General features: G+C 55.9%; 3 protein-coding genes across 3 annotated transcripts; 1 reads left to right on the top strand and 2 right to left on the bottom strand.

Moving 5' to 3' along the window:
- The first annotated feature begins 30 nt into the window (after positions 1–30).
- On the top strand, positions 31–5,704 carry LOC136022907 (caspase-9-like). Its single transcript, XM_065696826.1, has 10 exons — positions 31–192; positions 701–917; positions 1,741–1,821; positions 1,988–2,019; positions 2,636–2,812; positions 3,232–3,321; positions 3,988–4,135; positions 4,406–4,585; positions 4,733–4,842; positions 5,176–5,704. Exons 1-10 carry the CDS (start codon positions 61–63, stop codon positions 5,266–5,268), a joined length of 1,260 nt encoding a protein of 419 aa, XP_065552898.1. The 5' UTR covers positions 31–60; the 3' UTR covers positions 5,269–5,704.
- Positions 5,705–7,639: 1,935 nt separating this feature from the next.
- LOC136022755 (chymotrypsin-C-like) lies at positions 7,640–9,185 on the bottom strand. The gene is made up of 8 exons (XM_065696475.1): positions 9,146–9,185; positions 8,939–9,030; positions 8,762–8,859; positions 8,550–8,675; positions 8,304–8,440; positions 8,082–8,227; positions 7,764–7,913; positions 7,640–7,672 (listed from the first exon to the last, which is right to left on the bottom strand). The coding sequence occupies exons 1-8, from the start codon at positions 9,183–9,185 to the stop codon at positions 7,655–7,657; spliced, it is 807 nt and encodes a 268-aa protein (XP_065552547.1). The 3' UTR covers positions 7,640–7,654.
- Positions 9,186–10,364: 1,179 nt separating this feature from the next.
- Positions 10,365–14,097, bottom strand: LOC136022916 (dnaJ homolog subfamily C member 16-like). The gene is made up of 6 exons (XM_065696833.1): positions 14,077–14,097; positions 11,898–12,080; positions 11,585–11,661; positions 11,042–11,122; positions 10,840–10,938; positions 10,365–10,539 (listed from the first exon to the last, which is right to left on the bottom strand). Exons 1-6 carry the CDS (start codon positions 14,095–14,097, stop codon positions 10,365–10,367), a joined length of 636 nt encoding a protein of 211 aa, XP_065552905.1.
- Between the last annotated feature and the right edge of the window lie 12,546 nt (positions 14,098–26,643).

Raw genomic sequence — 26,643 nt, 5'->3', positions numbered from 1 at the left:
CCGCCCCGCCGTCACCATGGAGACGGCGGCGGTTCCGGTTGCGGCGGGCGGGGCGCGGCCATGGAGGAGGCGCAGCGCCGGGCCCTGCGGCGCGGCCGGGCGCGGCTGGTGGCGGCCCTGCGGGTGGCCCCGCTCTGGGGCCCGCTGCAGGAGCGCGGCCTCTTCACCCGGCCCATGATGGAGGACGTGCAGGTGAGGGCGGCGCCCCGGGCGCCCTCGTCTCTAGGGACAGGCCACGGCAGGGCCCCGATCCCCCCCTGCTGCGGCCGGGCCGGGGGAGCCGCCCTTGTCCCTCCCTACCGTGGGCCCTAAAGATCGGAGCTGTGACGCCTGCCCCGGGCCTTGACCCTCCTTGCTTTCCCTCCGGGTGTCCATCCCAGCGCGGTGACAGCGGTGAGGGGCCCCCATGTCCCCTCTCAGTTACTGGGGCTGTCAGTGCCCTGTCCTGCGGGGGCTCCCTCCTCCCTTGCCCTCCCTATGGTGGGCTCTATGGGGCAGGCAGCCAGGGGTTGTGATCGGAGGGGTCCAGGGCTGGGGTCTGAGTGGCTGCTGGAGAGATCTGTGACCGTGTCCTTCTGGTCTCGGTCTCATTCACCCTGTGTGGAGGTTTCCCCTCCGTGGAGATCGGTGGGAAAGGCTGGCCCAGCAGCACACCTCTGCTCAGTGTCAGGCTGTGATCCTGGGCTTTCCTCCTCTGCAGAGCGCTGGCAGCCGAGGAGAGCAAGCCCGGCAGCTGGTCATTGACCTGGAGACTCGAGGGAAGCGGGCTTTCCCTGTATTCCTCTCTATCCTGCGGGACACAGGGCAGGGCGACCTCGCGGACATGCTGACTGAGGAGTGTGGGCGCGCATCGGTACCACCCCAGCTGGTAGACCTGAGGCCTGTCGAGCTGGAGTTACGTAGAGAGCATCCTAAAAGTAAGACTCGAGGGTGTGACTGGTTTCTGGGCAAACAGCAACATGTGGGGTGGCAGAGAGGGAGACTCCACAACGCCCTGGGCAGCCTATGCCACGGCTCTGCCACCCTCAATGGAAAGAAGTTCTTGCTCATGTTGAGGTGAAACTTGCTGTGCTTTAGTTTATGGCCGTTGCTCCTCATCCTGTCGCTGGGCACCACTGGAAAGAGTCTGGCACCATCCTGTTGGCACCCACCTTTGAGCTATTGGTGTGCATTGATGAGATCCCCTCTCAGGCTGCTCTTCTCTGCACTAACCAGGCCCCGCTCCTGCAATCTCTCCTCATGAGGGAGATGCTCCAGAGCCCTGAGCATCCTTGTGGCCTCGGCTGGGCCCTCTCCAGTAGCTCCTTGTTTTTCTTGTACTCAGGAGCCCAGAGCTGGACTCAGGACTTCCAATGTGGCCTCATCAGGGTTGAGTAGAGAGGGAGGATCTCCTCAACCTGCTGCCATGCTCCGTTATCCTGGAGCAGGGCTTGTAGAGATGACTGCAGAGCTTGGTCTGTGTGCTTGTGGCGTTAGGAGCACCCTTGTCTGTGGTTTTGCACAGGATTTTGCCATTTTGCCATGTCCTCACCATGTTGTGCTCCTCTGTATGTGCTTGGGGATCCAGTTTGTGTGGTTGTGAGAAGAAACTTGAGTCTGTGAAACCCTGCAGAGGGGAAATGGATGTGATGTGACCTTGCAGCATCACAGCAGGGTCCTTTTGAGGACCCTGGGTTGCTTACTTGTAGCATGAAGTCAGAAGGGGGAGAAGTGAGATCTGCCTGATCTCTGTCTTTACAGATGTGAACCTTCCAGAACATTTGTCCATTCCAGTGCAAGCAGAGGGTGAAAGACCGCGGGTACCTCCTGTGCCAGTCCAGGGTAAGCCGTGGCCCAGGCTGTTCTGGAGAGCCAGGGAATTCATACACACCACCAATGTGTCAGGGCCGACAGGGAAGGAACGATGTGGATTTTGGGAGGAAGGTGGAAAACACCTGGCCGTGGAGTGTGGGAGAGCTAAGTCCTGTGTCTCTGTTGTGTGTTGTAGGTTTGGCTGTTGACAAGTGGAACCGCGATCTGGTCAGTATTTGGTTGCGCTGAAAACATTACCTGTTAAGCAAAGGCTTTGGGCCTTGTGGGTGGCTACCAGGAAATAACCCTAGGATAGCTGGTTCTTGCTGTCTGTCATCTGAGCCATTGCTCAGGGTCACAAGGATGCTCAGGGGTCTGGAGCATCCAACCTCATGATTCTGTCATAGATTCTGTTTAGAGTTTGGAAGCATAGGGCTGAGGGTAGCCCTCATGAGATTCCTGTGGTGCTGCTGTTGATGGTAAAGATGAGTGGGGGAGATTTTCTACCCCATTCCCAGCTCCTCACATGGGCTGTTGTGGTCACATTTGGTGACAATGCCTAAAAAGACCTCTAGAAACTTCAGCTTGCCATTGGAGACTCTGGGTGAAGAAGCAGCTGCTTTCCACAAATTTTCACCCTATTTGGTGGGTGGTTTTGCATTCCCTGATGCTGATAATGACATGTACCTGGAGGATGGAGCCTCTTATCCATCCTTAGGCTTGGAGAGATGGAAAAGCTGTGAACTGAACTGCTTTAAGGACTCCTGTTCTTGGCATTGCATCCTGCAGGAATAGCCAGCAGGCACTCGAATGAGAGGGTGTGTGTGCATTGTGTGCCTGGCAGGTTTACCAGCTGAGAGCGGATCCATGCGGGCGCTGCCTGATCCTCAACAACATCAACTTCACCACAGGCTCGGGTCTGTCCACTCGTCACGGCTCCGACGTGGACTGTGAGAAGCTGGAGAAGCGCTTCAGGGCCTTGAGCTTTGATGTCCTGACTCAGAAGGATCTGGAAGCTCAGGTGAGGCCACTACATTGAGCCCATGCAAGTGTGCGTGATGGGAAATGTGTCCATGTTGGCAGCATGCTGAAAGCAAGGGCCTGTAGGGACAGGCCAAGGGGAATGGCTTTAACCGGCCCGAGGGGAGACTGAGATGAGCTCTTAGGCAGAAGCTCTTCCCTGTGAGGGTGCTGAGGCGCTGGCACAGGGTGCCCAGAGAAGCTGTGGCTGCCCCATCCCTGGCAGTGCTTAAGGCCAGGTTGGACACAGGGGCTTGGAGCAAGCTGCTGCAGTGGAAGGGGTCCCTGCCCGTGGCAGGGGTTGGAGCTGGGTGAGCTTTAAGGTCCCTTCCAACCCAAACCAGGCTGGGATAAGAGCAGTGCCCAGCAGCAGTCTGTGGTATTGTTTGAACAACTGTTACCGTGATATTTCCCATGCAGGGCATGGTTTCAGAGCTGCAGAAGCTGGCACGGCAGGACCACAGCGCCCTGGACTGCTGCATTGTGATCATCCTTTCCCATGGCTGTCAGGTGGGTCCCTCCTATTTCTCCGTCTGCCCATTAGTCAGGCTGCCTGCATGGGAACAGGGTCATTCCCAAGGTTTTCTGCTCCCCTGCCTCTGCACATTGAAAGAGTTACATTTTGTATCTGGGTTGAACATACAAACTGAACCGCTCCTGCTCTGTGCTGCTTCTCCAGCACAGTTTGGTCCAACCTTGCCAAGTGTTCTCCATTTTGGAAGCTGGGCTGTATAATTTTGAGCTGAATGACAGGCCTGGAGTGAAAGGAGGCAGAGCTGACCCTCGTGCTGTGGCCATTCAGGCCTTCCTGTGTCTCCAGCTCTGACGGGGAATATGCTATCAATAGTAAAGCCTGTTTTATCTCAAGTGTGAGGCCTCACAGAATGAGGAGGGGAGAGTCACTGTTAGGAAAATGGTGGATGTTAAGTGCCTGTTGTCCCAGAGGATGGAAAACCCCATTGCTGGAAGAGGTGGGATAGGAGCTGGGCAATAGGAGGATGGGTGTTAGCATGTTTCAGATGATGCTGGATTGTCCCCTCACCCTGACAAGGAGCAAATGTGAGGAATCAAGCTCTGTTCTGGGAACTTTAGGCTGCAGAGCACCCATCAGAGATGGGTTCCCTTGGAGCTGGCCTCCCCTTCTGTATTCCTAGCTTCTGGATTTTCCTCTTGCAGACGAGCCATGTTCAGTTCCCCGGAGGCGTTTATGGAACAGATGGAAAACCGATTCCAATAGAAAAGATTGTGAACTATTTCAATGGGTCCAATTGCCCGAGTCTGAGAGGAAAACCCAAACTCTTCTTCATCCAGGCCTGTGGTGGAGGTGAATCTTTCTTTTGGCTCTGGTAGCGCATTTGTTTTGGCTCTGGTAGTCCCTCTCCAGCATCCTTGCAGCCCCCTTCAAACTCTGGAAGCTGCTCTGAGCTCTCCACGCAGCTTCTCTTCTCCAGGCTGAACAGCCCCAATGTTCTCAGCCTGTCTCCATTCAGGAGGTGCTCCAGCCCTTGATCATCCTCATGGCCTCCAGTCATCTCACCATTGAGCAATTGAGTAATATGAACGTTGGGAACTGACTTGTTCCTGCCTTTTCCAGAGCAAAGAGATCGAGGCTTTGTAGTGGATTCCAGTTCACCTGGAGATGAAGCTCCCAGAGGTTCTGTGGAGTCAGACGCGACTCCTTTCCAGGCTCCATCAGGTAACATGGATGAGCCAGATGCCGTAGCCAGTTTGCCCACTCCCAGTGACATCTTGGTCTCCTACTCAACTTTTCCAGGTGAGATCCCCAGAGGAATTGGCCAAAATGTTGGAGATTCGTAGCCAAAGTTGGGGGAGGTTTGGGGCAATTGGAAATGGCAGGAACTTAGTGAGACGAGAACATAAAACTGTCTTTGGCAGTGATGTTCTCATTCTTCCTCTGCAGGTTTTGTCTCCTGGAGGGAGGTGTCAAGTGGCTCATGGTATGTGGAAACCCTGGACAGTGTGCTGGAGCAATATGCCCCTTCGGAAGACCTGCTGAACATGTTACTGCGGGTGAGTGTCAAAGTCCAAGCTCGTGGGACTTGGGTCGCTGTCATAAGCTTGCTGCCATGTGTCCAGGCAGATCGCGCCCTTGGGGAAGTCCTGCTGGTTCTCTGGGTCCTGGAGATGTCTGTGGTGCTCGCTTGCACTCTGTGGTACTCCTAAGACACTATGGTACATATGTACCCATCACCCCTTGTCCTATTGCTCCAGCCCCTGATGAAGAGTCCCTCTCCAGCATCCTTGTAGCCCCCTTCAGACACTGGAAGCTGCTTTGAGGTCTCCACGCATCCCATAGTCCCGTTCCCTGTCCTTCCTGCTCCTTACCCACTCTCCTGTTCTCAGGTGGCCAACGCTGTCTCTGCCAAGGGGAAGTACAAGCAGATCCCAGGCTGCTTCAACTTCCTCCGTAAAAAATTCTTCTTCAAGTGCAAATGATGCTCCGAGGATCCTGCCAAGCTCCAGAGCTGCTTCCCCCGCAGCCAGAGGAAACCTGCTCCCACCAGGACTCTGTGTCCATGCTCCTGGTGTCATCTCTGTCTGTCGAGACGTTTGACTTGAGAAATGTCACCCGTGAATGCTGTGAAACAGGGAGGAGATGGAGACTGGTGCCGCGCCGATGGGAAATGGTAAGAATGGAGCAGGAAGCCCCTTTGCCAGGGCACGTGCTGGCCCAGAGCCTCTGTGCTCGCAGAGGAGAGCACCTCCAGCTTGCTGCGATGCGCTTGTGCTCAGCCTCAGGGTATTTTGTTTGGTGACCGCCACACTTGTGGCCTTCTGTGCCTGGAAAACCAACTGACGGGATCGAAGTCTGGCATGGAATGATTTTTGTAACTGAAATTTCCAATAAAACACGATGGAAAAGGCAAGAAAATCCTTTGTGTTTCCTTGTCTGTTCCATGCTGTGAGTGCCAGTTCAACATCTCCCAAAGGCTTCTCTGAAAGGGGAAGGGCAAGAAAAGCCCTTGAATTAGAAACTTGGGATGGATGTGGGATATTAGGGAGAAGCGTCCTCAGGGACTGAGGAGCTGCCCTGGGGAGATGCAGCTGCCTTGGGGTATGCGGGGAAGGGAAGTGTCACTGTGCAGAGCCGGGACAGGATGGAGAGCTGATGGGTGCCCCCCAGTTGCGTGGAGCATTTCACAGTCCTGGTCTGCTTCCAGCACAGCAAAGGCAGCTTGTGCTGTGCCCCTGTGCCTCCATGCTGCTGGGGGAGCGAGGGAGGCTTTGGGAATCACCTGTGGATATCAGTATGAACTTGGGCCACTCCTCTACCCAATATGGTTTGCAGGGGTCGCCTTCTGTCAGCATTACAGACACATGGGCAGTTCCAGCAGCCACACCATGGTGCTTTGTGTCCCCCTGACACGGTACAGCCCCAGCACACCCCACTTGTCCCTCGGGCGTGCTGGATGCTCACACAGCCACCACAGGGACTCGCACACCCCAAAGGCACCCTGCTGGCCTCGCTCAGGTCACACACCAGCCTCGTGGGCACCCACCACTGTGGGCTCTCACTGCGAACCATGGTTTAGCCAAGTCTCATGCAGGGACTGTGACTCTCCACCACCTCCTGCAGGAGGGGACACCTTTCACTGGGGTGAGACCCATCTCAGAGGGTGCCAGTGCCAGGCACGGTCCTGCTCCCTCCCCACCACCACTGGTTCTGCAGGCTGTGACCCACTGCCTCGGGGCTCACACCACTGCTGAGCCCCACTGCAGGTCCAGTGCAGGCGATGGCATCGCTCCCCAGGCTGGTGCAGGTGTTGCTCAGGCTGGTGGCAGCATCGCTTCTAAGCTGGGCACCATCCGTCACGTCCCCCGCTGAGCTCGAGGCATCCCCATCCATCACCCTCTGCCACGAAGCTTCCCACTGGGCTCAGCCCTGTGACAAGGTGGTGGCAGCACCGCAGTGCTGCTGGGCAGCTCTGCTCGGGGCTCGTGGTACAGCACCATCCACAGCCTCTGCACACCCGCTCCCACTGGCACGGTGCCTCCTTCCACTGCAAACCCCCACATCCCTCCCAGGGCAGCCCTGGCTGCTCCTGGGGACCCCCCAGCCTGGGTGCAAGCCCCACACTGCCAGACCCAGCACCCACCTTGATCCTCCAGACACTGTGGAAGGAGACCCACAGTGAGACACTCAGCTCCTGGGTCATGGCGCAGGTCCTGCAAACCCCTCCCTGGACCAGTCAGCCCCCCAAGGACCAACCCTTGAGACCCCCACTGATATTTACCTGTCCTCATGTAGCCCAGGACCAGCAAAGTCCCCTGAGACATAGAACCAGAGCATGAGAGAATGCTTTGGGTTGAAGGAAACTTAAAGCTCAACCAGCTCCAACCCCTGCCACGGGCAGGGACCCCTTCCACCGGAGCAGCTTGCTCCAAGCCCTGTGCAACGTGGCCTTGAGCACTGCCAGGGATGGGGCATTCACCACCTCTTTGGGCAGCCTGATCCACTGCCAAGGACAACCAAGACCCCTAAAGCACTTTGGAGCTACCGCATCCCTCAGTGCTCCCCATGGGCCAACTGGCTCCCTTACGGGCCCCCAGCCACACCCCAGCCCCTCTCCCCCAAACCACCAGCAAAGCCTTGAGCCCCTTGGTGCTAAGGGCATGGATCCCACCCCTGCTCCCCACAGCTGCAGCCTGAGCCTGCCCCAGGGCCCTCACTGAGCGATGTGGGGACCCTGCAAACCCCGGCATCCCCAGCCACAGGTGCCTGTCCTCCGCTCCCCCCTGCTCAATAACCAGACCAAGCCAGACCAGCTCAGCACTTGTGCCTTTATCACGCTCGAGACGCGCTGCCCCTCACGCCGCATCTTCAGTTGCTGCTTATTGTCTGCCAAGGACAAGACAGAGGGGATGTGGCAGCGAGCCCCGGCGCTGGGCAGGGGCAGCCCCTCGGTGGGGGCAGAGCATGCGGCACCCACCTTGTTGATCCAGTCGATGTAGGCGGACACGCGGGTGAACACCGTCGGCTTCCTCAGCGTGTTGCAGCCCAGCGCCGAGCCAAAGCTGACGATTCCGGCCACCTCCCAGTGCCCCTCGAACGGGCAGTTCAGGGGGCCTCCGGAGTCCCCCTGTCCCCACGGACACAGCTCCGTACTCGCCCTTCCGGACGCTCACCTCCAGCCCCTCAGCTCCCAGGGCTTCCCATGGGGTCCACAGCCCCGCGCTGCCAGCCCTTGTTCCCTGGGAGCAGAGACCAGTCCGGCACCCACCGTTACCACCCCCTGCCCAACACTCACGTTGCAGCCGGAGACGACACCGTCACCGCCGGCACACACCATGCTGGGGAGCACGTAACTGCCCCACCACCTCCACTGGGAGCAGGTCTCATAGTCCACCACGGGCAGCAGTGCCTGCTGCAGGACGTCAGCCAGGGGCCCATTTGCTGCCACAATAGGCACACATCACACCCTGCACCCACAGTGGACCCCACTGACTCCTCCCCACGGACCCCCACTTACTCCAGAGCCGGCCCCAGCCAGTCACATAGCAGGGGTAGTTGTTCTCCAGTATCTGCCCGGCGGGCGGCAGGCAGGCCACCTGGATGGTCTCACTCTCCTGCACCTTCTCTGCCAGCTTGATCAGGGCGATGTCATTGCTATGGGGAGAGCCAAGGCGTGGGGACAGGAAGATCAGGTCCATAGGGAAGGGGGACCCAGCCATAATGCCCCCCCCCCCATCCATCCCTGACTCATCCCATCCCATACACGATGAGGTAAGAGTCCCATTTCTCGTGCACGATGATCTTCTCCACACCCACAGCCACCGAGCCCAGCTCTTCCTCATCCAACAGGACCTGCTTGCCCAGCACCACGCGGTACGTCAGGGTAGAGCTTCCAGGGGGGGAAACAGAGGTGTCAGTCTCCATAGACATCTTGTCCCCCCTGCATGGACCCCTTTCTTACACCCCAGCACCCACCTGATGCAGTGGGCAGCCGTCAGCACCCAGTTCGTTTCAATCAGGGTCCCGCCGCATGTGTGGTACCACTCCCCAAGGCGGCTGTACTGCAGTGAGATCTGTGGCAGCGGAGGCACAGCATCAGTGCGGGAATGTCCCGTTTCCCATCCCCATCCCCATCCCTGCATCCCCCCTTACCTGCCACGGCCAGCTGTGGGGCACAGCATCTTCACCACCCACCACGCGGGGGCGATGCAGCGCTGGCACGGCCGCCTGCCCGCATCCATAGGCTGGGTGAAACCGGCAAAGGGAGCTCAGCGGCCGCCTGCACCCCCTGCCCAGGGCCACAGCGGCTGCCGGGGTCCCGAGCCCCCCACCCCATCCCCTGCTGCGCTCCAGACCCACCGTAGCCCAGCACCACAGCGAGACACAGAGCACCCAGCATGGCTGCAGCAGTCAGAGTGCATGGACGGGCCACTCACCCCTCTTATAGCACCCCAGGACCTTGGTGTTGACCCTCCCCTGGCCAGCATCTGGTGAGTGTCCCATGCCTGGGGGGGCAGCTCCTCAGCCCCATTGCGCCATCTTATCAGCCTCCTGGGAACAGCCACAGCTGCCCATCCAACGTGGCAGAGCAGGGACGCCTGGGGACACACAGGGTGCCTCCTGGGGGGGCAGCTTGCAGGCAGCCCCCCAGCCACACTGCTCTCTATGGTTGCAGGCAGCCCAACTGCCCCCAGCTTCCAGGGTGCAGCCCCCAAACCTGCTCCCCCCATGCAGCACAGGAGCTACAACACTCGCCCTCCTGGGCCAAACACAACATGAAAACACAGAACAGCCTCAAGAGCCAGCACCCACCTTTGCACACAGCTTCAGAACAGAGACACAGCCCTCGGGGGGCTATGCACCATGGGAGGCTCCCACCCCCCAGCACTGCACACATGGACCCCTCCATCATCAATGGCAACAGGCACCAAGTCACTGTGACCCCTCGGGGTGAGTGCCCGAGTCCTGCACGGTGCATGCACAACACAACAGCGTGGGGACAGCACCCCCGCACGGCTGCCCCGGCAGCAGCAGCCCCTGGCAGGGACACGGCGCTGTCACCCCTTGGGCAGGGGCAGCTCGGCAAGGGGACAATAGAGGGGTATGAACAAGACCTACAGGCAGCACAGCAGGGGTAGGGAGGGCCAGGCACTGACCACCCCAGTCACTCAGAGCAGAGGGATTAGCACATCTCCTGAGTCAGGCCACATTCCTGCTGGACAGGTAACAGGGACATCTTTGGTCACCAAGGGCAGGCGCAGGGCTGTGGTGCTGCAGCTCTTTTTCCACCCTGGCTCCGCACAGCTCACAACTGCCTGGTGTGTGGCACTCTCATGCTCTCCATTCATTGAAACATGGGTATGGCCAAGGTGGTGGCAGTGCCAGACCTGTCCGGTCACCTTTGCCGAGTACAGGCCAGAAAGGCCACTTGGTTTTCCTTGGCTTGAGGCCACTGATGAGCACAGCCACCACCAAGCTCCCTCCTGGCAAGTGAGCTGACACCACTCCTGCCATGGCATCAGAGTGGCCTTAGGCAAGGTATTAGAACAGTAGCAGAAACCTGGGCAAGGGCCCCAGCCTACCCTGTGAACGTGTAGACTTCCAGGGCAAACTTCTGAAGGAGGGCAGTTTTGGTTGAGTTGGACAGGATCAAGACCACATTCATGTGGCCCGGCCTGAGCCGAACCAAGTTACTGTTGTAGTTGATGTCCGTCAGCTCCGTCACCTCCACAAAGCCCTTTTTGGGAATCCTGCTGCAAAGAAATAGTCACTGAGTGAAAGGGGAACGAGGGACCATGGGGAACCAAGGACAGAGAAACCATGAACCCACCCCATTGTGCTGAGTGGTCCCTGATAAGCCCTGTAGATAAGGCCAGTTTAATCAGGGCAACAGATCCAGACTTGGATCCTCAACAAGTCAGGCAGACCTTTGCCCTTACCCTAAGGATCTTGGCTGGGCAAATGTGGTGGGAATTGCTTAATAACTGAGTTTGAGCAGCCCTGTCCTCGTTGGCATGGGCAGAAAACAGTTGTGGAGAAATTAGGGAGGGAACCTGTTACTCTCTTTGCTGAAGCTCGCATCATTCTTCTCAGTCTTTGCTGTGGTTTCTTCTTTCTCTGAGGGAGGACTGTCCCTTGTGTCGCTGGAATCGCTGCAAAGGAAGATGATCGTGAGTGTGTTTAAGGCACCAGGTCAGACTGAGCTGCTCGTGGCTGGACTCTAAGATCCCTGAGGGCCTCTTGGTGGGCACTCACCTGAAAGCCTGAACAATAACAGTGCCAAAGAGGATGAAGAGCGCAGAGAAGAGCAGCGACAGCAGCGGCATCATTTCTCGCCTGAGGGGAAGATGTGCAAACAGCAATCAGGTCTGCGAGTGGCACAGTTTCTGCTTGAACTTCAGTTCCTCTCTACCCCAAGTAATACTGTGCAGTTTCCCCCAGAGCCTTGGCTTCTTTCCTGGGGTCTTAAAGACAAGCAAGATTTTGAGCTCTGTCCTGCTCCCACCCCAAAGGAGGATCAAAATGGATCCATTTTAAAGAAGGTGACAGGGAAGTGGTGAAAACAACAGATGCATCATGTCTGTGCTCACTCGGCCTTGAGGCTGAAGTACCCAGCACTCAAGGCAGAACCTGATGTCACTGTAGCATCACTGCTCTTCAGCTACGTCTCAAGAATACAGGTCCCTGGGTGTTTTGATGTGTTTTCTCTTTCTGTGACTAGGAACCTGCTTCTCCTATGACGCTGAACCAGATAACCACAATCCCACTCCCTGTTGAGAGTTAACACCCAGTCCATACCAGTTACTGTGGAACAAACTATCCCAGCAGTCTGAGAGGTAGTCCAGTGTGGAGTAGAACCATCGGATAAGGAACATCTGTTTAGGAAGGTTAAAGGAAAAAGCTCCTGAAACAGAATGCTGGGCTCAATTGGCCCAGGATCATGGGACAATCGTGACACCCCACAGGCTTCCTTCCTTCCAGGAGAGCAGGAAAACCTGCAAGAGTCTTGCTTTGGTATGTTCAAGTTTAAATAAAGTCAGTGAATGACCATCAGGGGACCATGGAAAAGGGCAACACGGTTGTTAGGCATCTGGAAAGGCCGTGCACTTACGGGAGCCAGCTCATCGTTCAAGTCTGCCAGAACAGTCTCTGAGGAGAGGAGGTTGGGGTCTGTCCTCAGCTGGTCCAGAAGATCCAGGAGGATGAAGTTGTCCTCTTTGCTGCCTCGCCAGGCCTCCTCCAGGGTTTTAAAGGCCACCTTCCCTGCGCTATTGCGCCTCTCCAAAATGACCACCTGGATGGGGCAATAACACCAGAGGTGTCAGGGCAAAGGGACTTTTATCTAGACAGATGTTACGCTTCAAATCGCTGCCCAGAACTGGGTGTCAGATCAAGGTATAGCATCCTACATAACGTTAGAAAAAGTGGAAAAAGGGAAATATAACCCCCATTTTCAAGAAGGGGAAAATGGATGACTCAGGGAATTACAGACCAGTCACTCTCATCTCTGTGCCTGGCAAAATCTTGGAGCACATTCTCCTGGAAGGCATGCTAAGGCACATGAAAATCAACAAGGTGCTTGGTGACAGCCAGCATGGCTTCTCTAAGGGAAATCCTGCCTGACCAGTTTGGTGGCCTTCTATGATGGGGCTACAGAATTGATGGACAAGGGTAAAGCAGTTGATGTCATCTACCTGGACTTGTGCAAAGCGTTTGACACTGTCTCACACAACATCCTTCTTTGTAAATCGGAGAGATATCAATTTGATGGATGGACCACTCGGTGGATAAAGAACTGGCTGGATGGCCGCACACAAAGAGTTCTGGTCAATGCCTCAGTGTCCGGCTGGAAACTGATAACGAGTGGTGTCCCTCAGGGATCGGTGTTGGGACCGGTCTTGTTTAACATCTTCATCGCTGACATGGACAGTGGGATTGAGTGCGCCCTCATCGAGTTTGCCAATGACACCAAGCTGTGTGGTCCGGTTGATATGCTGGAGGGAAGGGATGCCATCCAGAGGGACCTCGACACGCTTGTGAGGTGGGTTGATGCCAACCTTATGAAGTTCAACCATGACAAGTGCAAGGTCCTGCACCTGGGTCGGAGCAATCCCAGGCACAGCTACAGGTTGGGCAGAGAAGAGATTCAGAGCAGCCCTGCAGAGAAGGATTTGGGGGTGCTGGTCGATGAGAAAATGAACATGGGCCGGCTGCAGTGTGCGCTCGCAGCCCAGAAACCAACCGTATCCTGGGCTGCATCAAAAGGAGCGTGACCAGCAGGGCGAAGGAGGTGATCCTGCCCCTCTACTCTGCTCTTGGGAGACCTCACCTGGAGCATTGTGTGCAGTTCTGGTGTCCTCAACATAAAAAGGACATGGAACTGCTGGAACAAGTCCAGAGGAGGCCACGAGGATGATCAGGGGCTGGAGCACCTCCCGTATGAAGACAGGCTGAGGAAGTTGGGGCTGTTCAGCCTGGAGAAGAGAAGGCTGCGTGGAGACCTCAGAGCAGCTTCCAGTGTCTGAAGGGTGCCACAAGGATGCTGGGGAGGGACTCTTTGTCAGGGACTGTAGTGACAGGATAAGGGGTAATGGGTTAAAACTGAAACAGGGAAGCTGTGAATGCTCCACCCCTGGTGGTGTTCAAAGCCAGGTTGGATGAAGCCTTGGGTGGGATGGTTTAGTGTGAGGTGTCCCTGCCCATGGCAGAGGGGTTGGAACTGGATGATCTTGAGGTCCTTTCCAACCCTGACTATTCTATGATTCTGTGATTCTGTGATTCTGTGATCTGCAAGTTGATATTTTCAAGACTGCTTGACCTAACAGTTAGAGGGCAGGGAAGTTTCATAACATGCACAATGGGTCCCATGAGCCGGGGTCCCAAAAGCCAGTGACAGGGTAACAAGAGCCAGCAAAGATGCCACCCAGGGAGGGTCAATCTTCCCTGACAGTGAGACCAAGACTGAGCTCTGGCCCACACCACAGAGGTCTGAAGACAATCCAAAAGTGCCTCAAGCCCACTTCCCACCGCCACCACTGGGAAGACTGGGAAGCACACACGTCACCATTGCAGGGACAGCGGGGCTGGCCCCCTTGGATGCCAAATTCACCTCCCCGACAAAGATCACTGGGATGGGAAATCATCGTGGGTATGGGAAACCATCGTTTAGGACAGGGAATCATCAGCGAGGGGAAGCCGATGGGGTCCATTGGTGCACGGCTGCTCGGCAGCCACCACCGGTGGAACCTTGGGTGGATCCTGTTGGAGAGGGGCCGTCGGCCCAAGCCCACCTGACACTGACCCACGGTCATGGCAGGTACAGCAGCAGCTCCCACTCCTCCCGGTGCTCCTGCCCCCAGGTAACCCCAGCAGCCACTTTCGCACCCCAGCACCTCTCTCTGCGTCTCCCAACACAGAGGTTTCCCCTCCACCTGCCAGCGCCATTGCAAGTGTCTGGTCTGAGCCCCAGCGCTCTGGCCATGCTGAAAAGCACTGCTACTCGTGACCTACCCCCCGTCCCGGGGCTGCCGCTGCCCTTGGGGCCTGCCCAGGACCAGCCTGGCCCCCAGCAGCTGGCGCAGGGGCTGCCAGGGCCCCTTCGGGTCCCCGGGGCAGCGGCTGCAGCTCCCCTCTGCGCTGCCGCTCCTCGCCGCGGCACAAGTCCCCTGCGCCCATGGGCAGGAGGCGGCCTCCACCGAGGACCACGCAGCCATGGAGGACACCATCCCCTCCGCCAGGCCCCACCAGCCGGATGCAGCGCGCAGGGATGGCCCCGTCCCGCACGTCCCCGACCGGGCCGCCTCCCTCCTGGGGTTCCGGAACTCTCCGAGTACGTTGTGCAGGGGGCGGCAGGGGCGCTGGGCTGGGGGACAATGAGGACACTTTCCCCAGTGCCTCCCATTGCCCCAACAGCCTCACCATCACCGCCTTCCTTGAGGAGTTCTGCGCCTTCTTGGAGCGTGTGGCCAACGGCAACTGCCCGCTGGACCTGGCGGTGCTGGCGCAGCTCCCCGACGTCGACGACACCCCCGGGAGCACCGACGGGCCCAGCTCTGATGCACGGGCGCTTCACGAGCTCCCGAACTGTCCAAGTCCGTGGCGGAGGGCGGCTCCCACAAAGAGCCATCGGTGCTGGTGGGGCTGGGGGCTGTCCCCGGTGCCCCCGGTGTCCCCGGTGTCCCCAGTGTCCCCATCCCAGCCAGCTCCCTCTCGTGCTCCCCCTCCTTTTGCTGTGCAGGGCAGAGGACGCCTGCCCTACGGAGATGGAGGACAGCGATGCCGCCTCCCGCGATCGCCCCGACGGCCCTGCCAGCGCCCACTCCTCCAGCCGGGCTCCTGACCTGCTGCAGCTCTGGGCGCACATCAGGAGGAGCAAGGGCTGCTCCGAGACACCGATGCTGGGGGCTGCCGACCCCTTCTGGGGGGCGCCGGCCTCCCCCTTGCAGGACACAGAGCGGGAGCAGGGCAGGGGCTCAGCAGACCTCCCCCCCCGGCCACCCCCGAGCCCCTCCGGCACTGCAGAGGAGAGCTCTCTGCACAGCTCTGCCCAGAGCTCCGAGGACACTGCAGAGCCTCAAGGGGACAGAGCTGCCGAGAGTCCCCGGAAGGAGCCGCTGGCAGCTCCCATGGAGCGTCCCCTGCTGAGCCCCCGCTGGCAGCCCAGGGTGCTTCTGACCCGCCGGCAGCTGCGGAGTGCCCCGGCCCGGGCTGCCCCCCAGCGACCCCCAACCTGCAGTGAGTCACTGCTGCGGGAGGCAAGGCACAGGCAGCCCAGGGTGCTTTAAGGCGAGTGCCAGTGCCCAATCTTCAGCGCCACGGCGGCCGCCCAGCACCTTCCCCCACACAAACACGCACTGGGGCAGCAGGCACTGACCATGGAGCCCAGGGTGCTTCCAGAGCCATTGACAGTGCCGAGTCCCCAGGCCCAGGCTGCCCCAGCACCACCCACCACACAAACACGGCTGCAGGAGGCACTGAACAGGCAGCCCAGGGTAGTTCTGAGCCCACTGCAGCTGCCCCTGGGCCTTGTCTCCTGCCGGGGGTGCCCACACTGCCGGAGGCGGGCAGCAGCCCGGCCAAGCGCCCTGTGCCAGCCCGCACCCGCAGCCAGCAAGAGTGCTCCCAGCAGGACCATTCCCCACCCAGGAAGAGGAGGAAGATGGAGCTGCGCCGGCTGAGCAAGCGCTAGGACACGCTGTGCCAGGGGAGCACACCCAGGCACAGCACGGCTGTGGGCACCAGCGCACAGCAGGCAGGCCCGCTGGAGCGGGTGGCACTGCCCGGCCGCCATCTCACCACCTGCTGTGCTCCCAAGCAGAGGTGACACCATCCCCCTGACTGAGCAGGCACAACCCCAACCCCACAACAAGGAACTGAAACCTTTGCAATGGTGACTGCAGAGTCCCTTTGCCACCCGGGCCCGGTGCTGCCCAGCTGCTGCAGCACAGCCTCTTGGCAAGCTCCAAGCGATGGCTACTCTGGGCAAAACTGGACTTTGTGCTCCTAGAAGCAACCGTGCCATTAGAACTGCACAACCCTGACCACTTGCACACTGCACAACCAAGATTGTTCACTTCTCTGCCCCACTGCACCCATGGGCATTAGTACCTGCAGTTTAGAGTCCCCTCTGGCAGCTGAAATAATGCTCCACATTGTGCTGTGCTCCTGGCACCACCAGAGAGGACAAAACACCGCAACCTGCTGGGTGCTGGCCCGTGCCTACCGAGCCCTGCACAGCCCATCCAGTACCCTCAAGGGGAAAACGATGTCTCTGGATCTCATGGCAACACAACAGAGACAGCAGCAACTCCAGCCCCAGCGACAGACGCTGCAGCTGCTCCAGCCACAGCCACAGTCACTGCAACTGGTGTCTCTTGCTGGGGCTGCACCACCCGCAGGCACTGCACATACTGCAACTCCAGTCACAGGCGCTGCAGCTTCTCCAATTGCACCAACAGGCACTGCAGTTACTACAATCCCAGTGACAGGCACTGGGGCCCACTACACACAACTCATGTAGCAGAAATTGGTATGAAGTACACCGTCGTCATATGCCAACGCACTGGAAATACTGGAGACATGGAGAGGCAACAGTGGGGAATGAATTCCCTTGCCAACTCCAGCAATAGGAAGAAAAACTCTCTTCCTCCCAGAGGTCTCACATCTCGGCTATGGAAAAGCTGAATTAACGAGCTGAGAAACTGTTCCAGGACTTCCAGCAGCAACAGCAAGAGAGATCCTATTCCCCACATGTACACCCCAACATCTCCACTACTGACAGGAAGCATCCTTCCTTTCAAGAGGGAGGATAGAGAAGATACAGTCCAACGGGCTACCCTATGGTTTTACCCGCGAGGCCACAGAAAGGACATGAGGAAGTGCTTTGGAAAGCCTGCCCCAGTCTGAGAGCCATGGGTACATGAGCTGCAAGGCAAAACAAGCACAAATGAGGGTTCTTCCACAAGAGACATTGCTCCAGACTCCACTGGACAGCTTCAAAGACAGAGTGGGAGGGCTGACCTTACACCTCATCCTAGAGGAATGAATTCGAACCTGGTTTTACAAGGACCAAATACAGCATCCTATGACCAGGTCAACAATCACGTGGAGGGCAGGGACAACCATGGTTACAGGACTGTATGGATTAGATGGCCTGGCACATCAGAGCCACAGAAGTATAAGGCCCTATTAGACACCCCAGTAGTGTACCCTAATACCATCCAGGGTCACAATCTATTTGCATTTCTGCAGTGACAGGGGCATCCCAACTCAAATAAGCCTGGCTGGGAAGGAGTGCCAAAAGCATCCCACTGTGACTGGCCCAGAGACATTTCATGCACCAAAAAGGGTACCTCTGCCCTTTTAGCATAGATGCTTTAGAGACACAGGAAATGAAGCCGCTCTCTACCTTGCCTGCTCTCTCTGCTGGGCGGTGGCTGAAGCTCAGACAACAAGTGCCAATCACAACCACAACAGTGCTAAGGAGAGATCAGCAGCACTCGCTCACCCTTCCACGGCAGCCATACACCCACCACTGCGCTGATACCTCATGGCACCCATCTCCGCTGCTCCGTATTTGAGCATTTGAACCTGACTCCCTTTTGATCACCAACCACATCAAGGAAGCAGGAACTTTGATCAAACTGGACAAGGGCAGCGGTAATGGCATCGCAATCAGCTTCAGCATCCAAGAGTCCACCACCACACACCATCCATCCTTCCTGCCCAGAGACACTCATGACAGATGGAGCCCCAAGTCATGGACTGAAGGAACCCTACCAGCCGGGGTCCCAAAAGCCAGTGACATGTTAGTAATGCCCAAAGCACTTCATAGAAAGAAAAAACAGAACCACAGGGACATTAGGTTGGGTATCAAGCCAGAGCAAAGAAAAACCTCAGGTCTATTACTTAAGATTCCTGCTGTAACCACACCACCTCACATGGTATCAGTACTTCATTGAACGTGCAACACCAACAAACTAAAGAGCAGAAAACTCTCCTGAACGTAGACTGCTTGAGAGCTGTGCACCAGTAAAAGAACAGCAAGGACTGTAAAGGAAAGAAAGCCTTTCATACTGCTTGCAAAGTAAAGCCTTTCCTAATCTGAATGTACTGTAATATATGTTTGAATATCTTTGCTCTTTGCTTTCTTTTTCTGTCTCTCAGACTACCTCTTTTCTTCTAAGCACTCTGACAGCCTCGTCGTCAGAGGTCTGTGTTTCTAGTGCAAAGCTGGAGCTTTATAAAGAATTCACATAGCAGCTCCTGGGTAATCCATTAAACCAAACTCTTTATTGACATATAATAAATCCTCAGTAGACTATCAGGTATCTACTCCTGAGCAGAGCAGGGCAATCACACCCAAGCAGATGCGGGGGTTATGAGTCTCTTCCACTTTGAGACGCTGGCCATGACACAGGCAAGCAAAACGTTCCAGCCTACCATAAGAAAAGCAACAGAGTCTGATATGCAACACCTGAAACTCAGTCTTTATATCAGGGATGCACGCAGGTTTCTGACCACTGGCTGCAGGGCTGTGAAAAGACAAATTTTGAAGGAGATCGAAGGAAAACCAAACCTTGCCCTGCTCGCTGGCCAGTCAGTGCCCTCTTTTGGGGATTCCAGGTACTAAGTAGCAATGGCCAAGGAAGACAAACACAGGCTGTGCCTGAGTATGACCGGCTCTGAAATGTCACCTTGCTTGTGCCTTTTGCTACAACACATTAAAATGGCCATATTAAAAGGCACAGGGACTGTCCTTAAGGAGGCTGCAATGAATTGCGTTACCCCTCTCTGAGGAGCTCTCTCAGTCTCCCCAGAGCCCAACTCCAACAGTGAAAACTTCCAACCCCTGCTCCCATGCCGAAGGTTGCAGGACAGAAAGCCGGTGCTGGGCATCACCTGCAAATGGTGGGCTCTGGAATGGTGCCACCAACATGGCAATCCACCATGGACTAACCACCTACAACTCCATCTGTGTATTGCGCCTCTGCTGAGAGCTTTCGGGTGTGCTGGAGAACAGCTCTCAGAGGGCAAACATCCAGCCCCTGCTCCCACACTTGAAGCTGCCAAAGACAGAAAGCTGTTGCTATGCGTAACCTGCACATAGCAAGCACAGGAACAATCCCACCAACATGGCAATGCACCCTTGATTAGTGTCCTGGGTTTACCAGGAGCCACTTCGCTCCTTCTTAGTAACTGGTGCAAGCTCTGTGTTTTGACTTCCAGCCTGGGCAGAGAGCTGATAACACTGATTCTTTTTAGTTATTGTTAAGTAATGTTTATTCTGGCCAAGGACTTTGTGCGTCTCCTGCTCTGCTGGGGATGAGGGGAGGCCGGGAGGAAGCAGAGACAGGACACCTGACCCAAACTGACCAAAGAGGTATTCCATACCACAGCACATCATGCCCAGGATGTAACTGAGAAATACCCGGAAGGGCATGGTCTCTCTTTGGGAGGGGTCAAACTTGTTTGGTGGTGGTATCGTATTCTCTTGTTATTTTCTCTTATCAATATTATCATTGGTGGTATCAGCAGTGATTTGTGTTATACCTTAGCTACTGGGCTGTTCTTATCTCAACCCGTGGGAGTTACATTCTCTTGATTCTCCCCCCCATCCATCTGGGAGCAGGGAGGGTCGGGGGGGGGTGTGTGTGTGTGTGAGTGGATGACCTGTGTGGATCAGTTTAAACCATGACAATTAGCCACCTAAAACTCCATCTGCATTCTGCATCTGTGTCCTTTCACTTGGACTAATCAAAGTTCCCCTCCTAGGGACCCATGTGGGGATCCTGGAAGAGCTCCGGTACCAAGGCCTTGACCTGGATGTTGCAGATGCTGACATCTGTAATGGATGCACCTGGCTGAGAGTTGATTCCCGCTCATGACTATGAGCCACAGCAAAGTACGGTTTTGACAGGCTGTATCTGATAAGGTAGATATTTTGTTGTCATTGTGGCTGTTCAGCTGCAAGAGGCAGGAAAACAGAAGGATGCAGCGGTTCTGTGACCTTTATGTTTGGCACCTGAGGCCAGCACTCTCGGTGAGGGCAAGAGGGAGATGAAGAGAACCTGCAGGGCCCCACAAGTAGGCAATGACACAGCAGGCACAAATCCCTCTGTTTTTCTAAGGGAATAAAACCAGGACCCTCAGGGAGCAGGGGGTTTCCTGGCAGCCAGCTGGGTTTGGGAATCCCAGGTTGCTTTGGGAGTGCAGGGAGGGTGTTTGGGGGCAGAGGTGGTTGGAGCGGGTCCCATGAGGTGTTCTGGGGGTCCCAGCAGTGGTTTTGGGGGTTTGGGGTTCTGGGGGTTTCAGGGTGCAGGGGGTAGAGCAGGAAGCTGGGGCTGAGGTTCTCGGGGAAGGGCCCTGAGGTGCAGGTGGTTTGAGGTGCCAGGGGTTTTCGAGGTGCAGCACCCAGCACGGGCCATGAACAGCAGAGCAGAGCAGAGCTCGGCTGAAAGGGGCCCACAACACTCCTGTAGTGCAACTGCCTGCCCGATTCAGAGCTCGCCAGAAGTTCTGGCACGTTCTTAAGGGCAGAGTCCTTCTTGGCATTGTCCATACGCCTCTTCAGCACCCACAGGCCTGGCACACCAGGAAGCTTGTGCCAATGTTTGAGCACCCTCTCTGTAGAGAAATGCTCCCTAACGTCAAGTGCGAGCCTGCCCTGGCTCCCAGGGAGATCAGCAGCTCCCTCCCCTCCCCGTGTCCCCTCCTGAGGATGCTGCAGAGAGCTCTGTCCTGCAGCCTGCCCCCCTGCTCCCCATGGATCCCCTCCTGGCCTGGCCCTGCTTCCCTCTGGACTCCGTCCTGCTCAACGCCCCTTTGGCTCTTGCACCCTGGAGGCCATCGCTGCTCTGTCCCTCTGCACCTCCTCCCCCCGCCCCACGCTGCTGCTCCTCAGCCTCTCGGGCTCGCTCCTGCCCTTCTCCTCCCCGCGCTCTCCTCCTCCTGCTCCCTCTGCCCTGTGCCCAGGGGACGCTGCCCCGGCAGGGCCTGGCAGCAGGAGGAGCGCCCCGGGCCACGCTGGGAGCTGCGGTGCCAGGGCAGGGGCTGCCGGCGGCCATCTTGGTGCTGGGGCTGCGGCCCCGCTCAGGGGAGGGCCGGGGCCAGCGCTGAGGGGAGCGAGCCCCTGGGGAGATGGAGACAGCCCCGCTGTGGGCACAGGCACCGGGCACCGCGGCTGCCAGAGCCCCCCGAGCTGCCCCAGCCCGGCCTGCGCCCTGCGCGCTGCAGCTGGCCCTGGGCCTGCCCGGGAGGAAGGTGTTGGCGTAAGAACAAACACACAAGCACCGCAGTGGTTATATGAGGTGCTTTATTGCCGCGCTGGGAAACCAGGGGCACCCGCCCAAATCTGGCTTTGACCTCATCACATCGCGTTCGCAATTTATACACTAAAAATTTCGTAACTAATACGTATTCAACACGGATTACATCAGTAACTAACACATATGCACCAGGGATTACCGCATCAGTCTATTAGGATATCAGCCTCTTCTGCGCTTGCACAGAAGAGGTGCGCTTGCACCCCTCTGGTGGTCGTCCTGAGGAAGTAAGGAGTCTTCCTCGTCTTGTCCTTTTCACCTTTTCGTTCTTTGGACATGTCCCAACCTTTGTGTGGACGCCAGCATCCTCTTATTTTCCCTTGGCTGCCTCTGCTATGTGTAGGTTCTGCTTGGGTAGAGTTTCACAATACACACTTCTCCAAATGCACCATACACCCTTCACCATATGTGGTTATGTTAGTTTTTGCTACTAAGACTACCACTGTATCATTTATTATAGAGTAACCATGATACAAAACTGCAAACAAAACTGGGAAGTTACAACCATCTTCTAATATACAAAACCTCTCTATTGATTTTTAGGTTTTTCAGATATAATCATTTCTACTATTTTATATGATTACTTTATCGTAAAACTTCTCCCTTTTCTAACAAAGGGGGAGAGCACGGAGAGGCCGAGAAAGAAGGGCCTGAGCTGAACAGTTTCCCTGGCAGGACGGAGAGGCGGAGCTGTGTTGAGTGCCGGGCCCTTGGGGCCAGGTCACCCTCTTCTGCTCTCAGCGCCTCCAGGAACCCCCCTCCCTTTTCCCTTGCTGGCATTTGTCGCTCCATCTCCGCCCTGCAGCCCAGGGGCCTTTGTGCCTTCCATCTCTCTGTCCTGCTGCCCAGCCCTGGCTTTCTGACCTCCATCCCTATCGTTCTCCCCATCTCTTATTTTGGCCTCTCTTTCCCTTTGTCCCGCCTCCTGTCTCGCCACTTCAAAGCTCTTCCTTTTTTCCAAGGAAGTTTCAAGATGGGCTCTGTGAAATGGGAGAGAGAACCCTGCTCTTTTCTTCTCGTTTCTGTGAGCTTCGGTAAGCAAGGGGAAGAGTGCTTGGAAGAGTCTCTTGTTGGAGAGTAACGTGTTCCTATAGCGTGCCTGTCTTCACCTTATGGCGCAGCTTTCCTCCATGAAGCGTGATTTTGCTGACCTATGAGGTTGCCTTGGCTTGGTAAACGTCACAGGCGTTGTCTTCACGGGGAGTGAAGCTGGAGCAAAACTAGCGGGAAATCCCAGTTTCTTCCCAGATTGCTGCGCAATAAAATCAGAGCAAGTAAAGGCACTTGCGGTTGGCTTTTCTGTGCAGTCTTCGTGAGGAGCTCTTGGGAGGGATTGATTTGCGTGAAGCAAGGCATCAGCGAGGAAGGAAAAGCAGGGCTTGCCTGAAGGGCTGATTCACCACAGGCAGGGCTGGAGCCTTTGTGCTGGAACAGGTCTGTGCCACAGTTCCTAAGCACAGCAGATGAGCTGTCTGTGAGGAGAGTTGCGTTCGAAGCAAGGCTAAATTTGCTAAATTGGCTCCTCTGTTGCAGCTCTTTTGGCAGTATTTACATTACGTCCCAGCTGCGTGCCAGCGTGTTAACGTGGGCCATCGAGGTCTTTTCAGGGTACTGCTGGAGTGCAGGTGGTGTGACTGGGTGTAATAATGTTAATAACTACATATTAATAACTTGAAACCTAAGAGCACCTACCCTATGAAGACAGGGTGAGAACACTGGGGTTGTGCAGCCTGGAGAAGCGGTGTGGAGACCTCAGAGCAGCTTCCAGTGACTGAAGGGGGCTAAAAGGATGCTGGAGAGGGACTCTGCATCAGGGACTGTAGTGATAGGACAAGGGGCAACAGCTTCAAACTTAAACAGGGGAGATTTAGGTTGGAACTGGATGATCTTAAGGTCCTTTCTAATCCAGACCATTCTGTGATTCTATGATGTCTTTGAGAAGCAATTCCCCATTTATTTAGCTGCGCGGAGCTGGTCATACCTCTGGCTGCGGAATTCCTGCAATTTCATCCCATCATTTGGAAGGAATAAAAAGAAAGCATGGAGCTTGGAGGAAGAAGCCCTCCTTTCCTTCTTGCCTATGGGGATTGCCCTGGGTTCAGCAGTAGCTGTAATTTTTTTTTTTTCTCCTTGGTGGCTGCTGCAGTGCTGTGTTTTTGATTTTTGGCCTGGGAACAGTGCTGATAACGCCGATGTTTTCAGTTGTTGCTCAAATGTTTGGTCTGGCCAAGGACTTTCTGAGCCTCATGCTCTGCCAGGGAGGAGGGAAAGCTGGGAGGAAGCAGAGACAGGACACCTGACCCAAACTAGCCAAAGAGGTATTCCATACCACAGCACGTCATGCCCAGGATGTAATGGGGAGTTACCCAGAAGGGCTAGTGCACTGCAGTGTTGGACGAGGTATCTGTGGGTGCTCGGTCGGGTGGGACTGGACGAATTATCTGTCATCTGGTGCTGAGGTGTTGTATTCTCTTCCCTTGTTATTTCCCTTATTATTATTATTATTGGTGGTTGCAGTAGTGATTTGTCTTATACCTGAGTTACTAAACTGTTCTTATCTCAACCCGTGGGAGTTGCATTCTTTTCGATTCTCCTCTCCGTCCCTCCGGGTGTAGAGGAAGGGCAAGAAGGGGGGGAGTGAGAGAGCGACTGCGTGATTTATGGCTGACTTTGTTTCAACCACGACATTGATGCCCAGAGCTGGTGCTGAGATTTGATCAGATGCTGCCCTCCATCCATCCCCTGCCCCGGGTGCTGGGACGGCAGTACCCTAAGGTGTAGAAGGTAAGGGACATCAGTCTCAAGAGGTGCTCTCTTCTACCTCTTGTCACTTTCTGTCCCACAGCTTCTGCGTTCCCGTTCCTGAAGCTCATTCCCAGTCTTGTTTGAGAACCGCTGCTCTAACATGGCCCTTTAGCACAAGGGGTGTTTAGGTACAGGAGGTCTGGATGTGTCTTGGCGTGCCATGACATGAACTTTCTGCAGGTCTTTACGTAGCTTGGAACAAAGGGGACATGAATTCACTGACGTCCATATCAACTGACATGCATCCCATATTCGTTGATGTCCATCCCCATGGCTGACCCTGTGGCGAGGGCAGAGCAGAGCCACGCACGGCAACATCGCCACATCAGCAGCCAAGCCAACCGTTGGAGGGGCCACAGAGTCCAATGTGAGGGCTTGGCGGAAAGGCCGGATTGTGCGAGGGAGCCAGTGAAGCTCAGGGATGTGAGGGAAAGGTGTAGGAAGAGGCAGGGCAGTTGAGGAGCAGGGGAGGAGGGAAGCGCCAGCAGAGTCAGGACGCCGGTGCAAGAAGGGGCCTTTAGCCCAGGAGCCAAGCAGAGGAAGATGGTCCTAGGCAGCCAGAGGCTGCGGTTCTGACGCATGAGGCAACTGTGGGCTGAGCCAATCATGGGCTGAGCAGAGGGTCGCCAGCCAATCAGGGTGCAGGGAGGGAACTGGACGAGGTTTCCAAGGCGACGGGCCCCATCCTCACAGCAAACTCACTTGGTGTGAGGGGAGGCTGCCGCTGTGCCACGGCGGTGTTAGGGGATCGCAGGCTCTCGCTCGGTGGTCGGGTCCTGGTGCAGGCCCCATTCAGAGGAGCATGTTGCCCCCGGAGAGCAGCACTGGGAGCAGCAAGGCCTGGGAAGATGTGTGCCACAAATACCGGTCATTGCTGAAGCAGCTGACCTACAACAGCAAGCGGCGCATCAATGTGCTGACCATCCTGGCCAAGGAGAACGTGTGCTTCACCAAGGACTTTGTGTCCCTGATTGAGGCACAGATCACCAAGGTTTTTATAGGCCACTGACTCCTACTTGTACCCATGCTGCTGGAGTGACCAGCTGGGGCAGCAGACATGGGCGGCCTTAGGGGCTAGGAGGAAGGGCATAGGGAGATGGAGTGCCGAGGAGCACAGGAGGAGACAGGCAGCACGAGGCACATGGGTAGCAGGAGGACGAATGCAGAAGGGACAAGGAGAGACAGTAAAGTGGGCAGGGGACTCCCAGGAGGGCAAGAGCCCTCCCTCCCTGTTCGTAGTAGGAGAGGCTTTGGGGCTCGTTCCACCAAAAGCTCTGGGAGAGCAGCATGTCTCACGGTTGAAGCCCCTTGTCAGTTTCTTCTCATTACTCCAGGCTCCTCCGTCAGAGAAACTGCCGGTCATGTACCTCATGGATTCCATCATCAAGAACGTGGGAGGAGACTATCTTCCTGCTTTTGCTACAAACCTAACTTTAATATTTCCTTGCGTGTTTGAACAGGTATGCACAGAGTCAGAAAACTTCTGTAATCTCAGCAGCATTTGTTCCTGGCAGAACATACATGCTTTCCATTTGGGGTTTTCTTGTTCTGCTGCCGTACCTTTAACGTCTTAACTAGAGGCGACTAGTATAAACTCAGATGCAGGAATATCCACCTGATTTGGGGAAAGAACTCATTTACTGAGAGGGTGTCTGAGCACTGGGATGGGGGGCCCAGAGCAGTTGTGGAGCCTCCTTCCCTGCTGCCTTCCAATATGTTTGTTACTTTTTTTTCCCATAGTAATTGGGCAAATAAAATGAGAATCTTGCTAGTGAAATAGTTGAAAGAAAGTTGTCAGAGAATGGTAATGTGCAATGAAACCTTCAAATAGCCTTGAAACAACAAGTCCACATTCGAGCTTCTGTTCCTCAGTCCATGGGTACAGCTGTATGATCTGCACTGCTTACAAATTCTGTAGAGCAAGTTCAAGGTGCTAAAATGGCAAACTGTTCATAGGGATAGGAAATAGATGAAGTCTTTAATTCTACAGAAAAGATCAAGTAACTGTTTTCTATTAACTTAACAAGCCGTACAATTGTTTGATTATTTTAGGTGGATGCAGCTACTAAGAAATGTTTATTTAATCTGCGCTCCACATGGAACGGTATTTTTCCTTTGAAGCAAGTACTTGTGCTGGATATCAAAGTCAAAGTATTAGATCCTGCTTGGCCAATTAAATCTTTTCTCGCAAACCTGGACTTTTCCAGCATCCTTGCGAAACGCAAGTTT

Source organism: Lathamus discolor, chromosome 16 (assembly GCF_037157495.1).
Source record: "Lathamus discolor isolate bLatDis1 chromosome 16, bLatDis1.hap1, whole genome shotgun sequence".
In the NCBI taxonomy this organism is placed as follows: Eukaryota; Metazoa; Chordata; class Aves; order Psittaciformes; family Psittacidae; genus Lathamus; species Lathamus discolor.
Note: the sequence above shows the minus strand (reverse complement) of the source record. Positions and strands in the feature narration are given on the sequence as shown.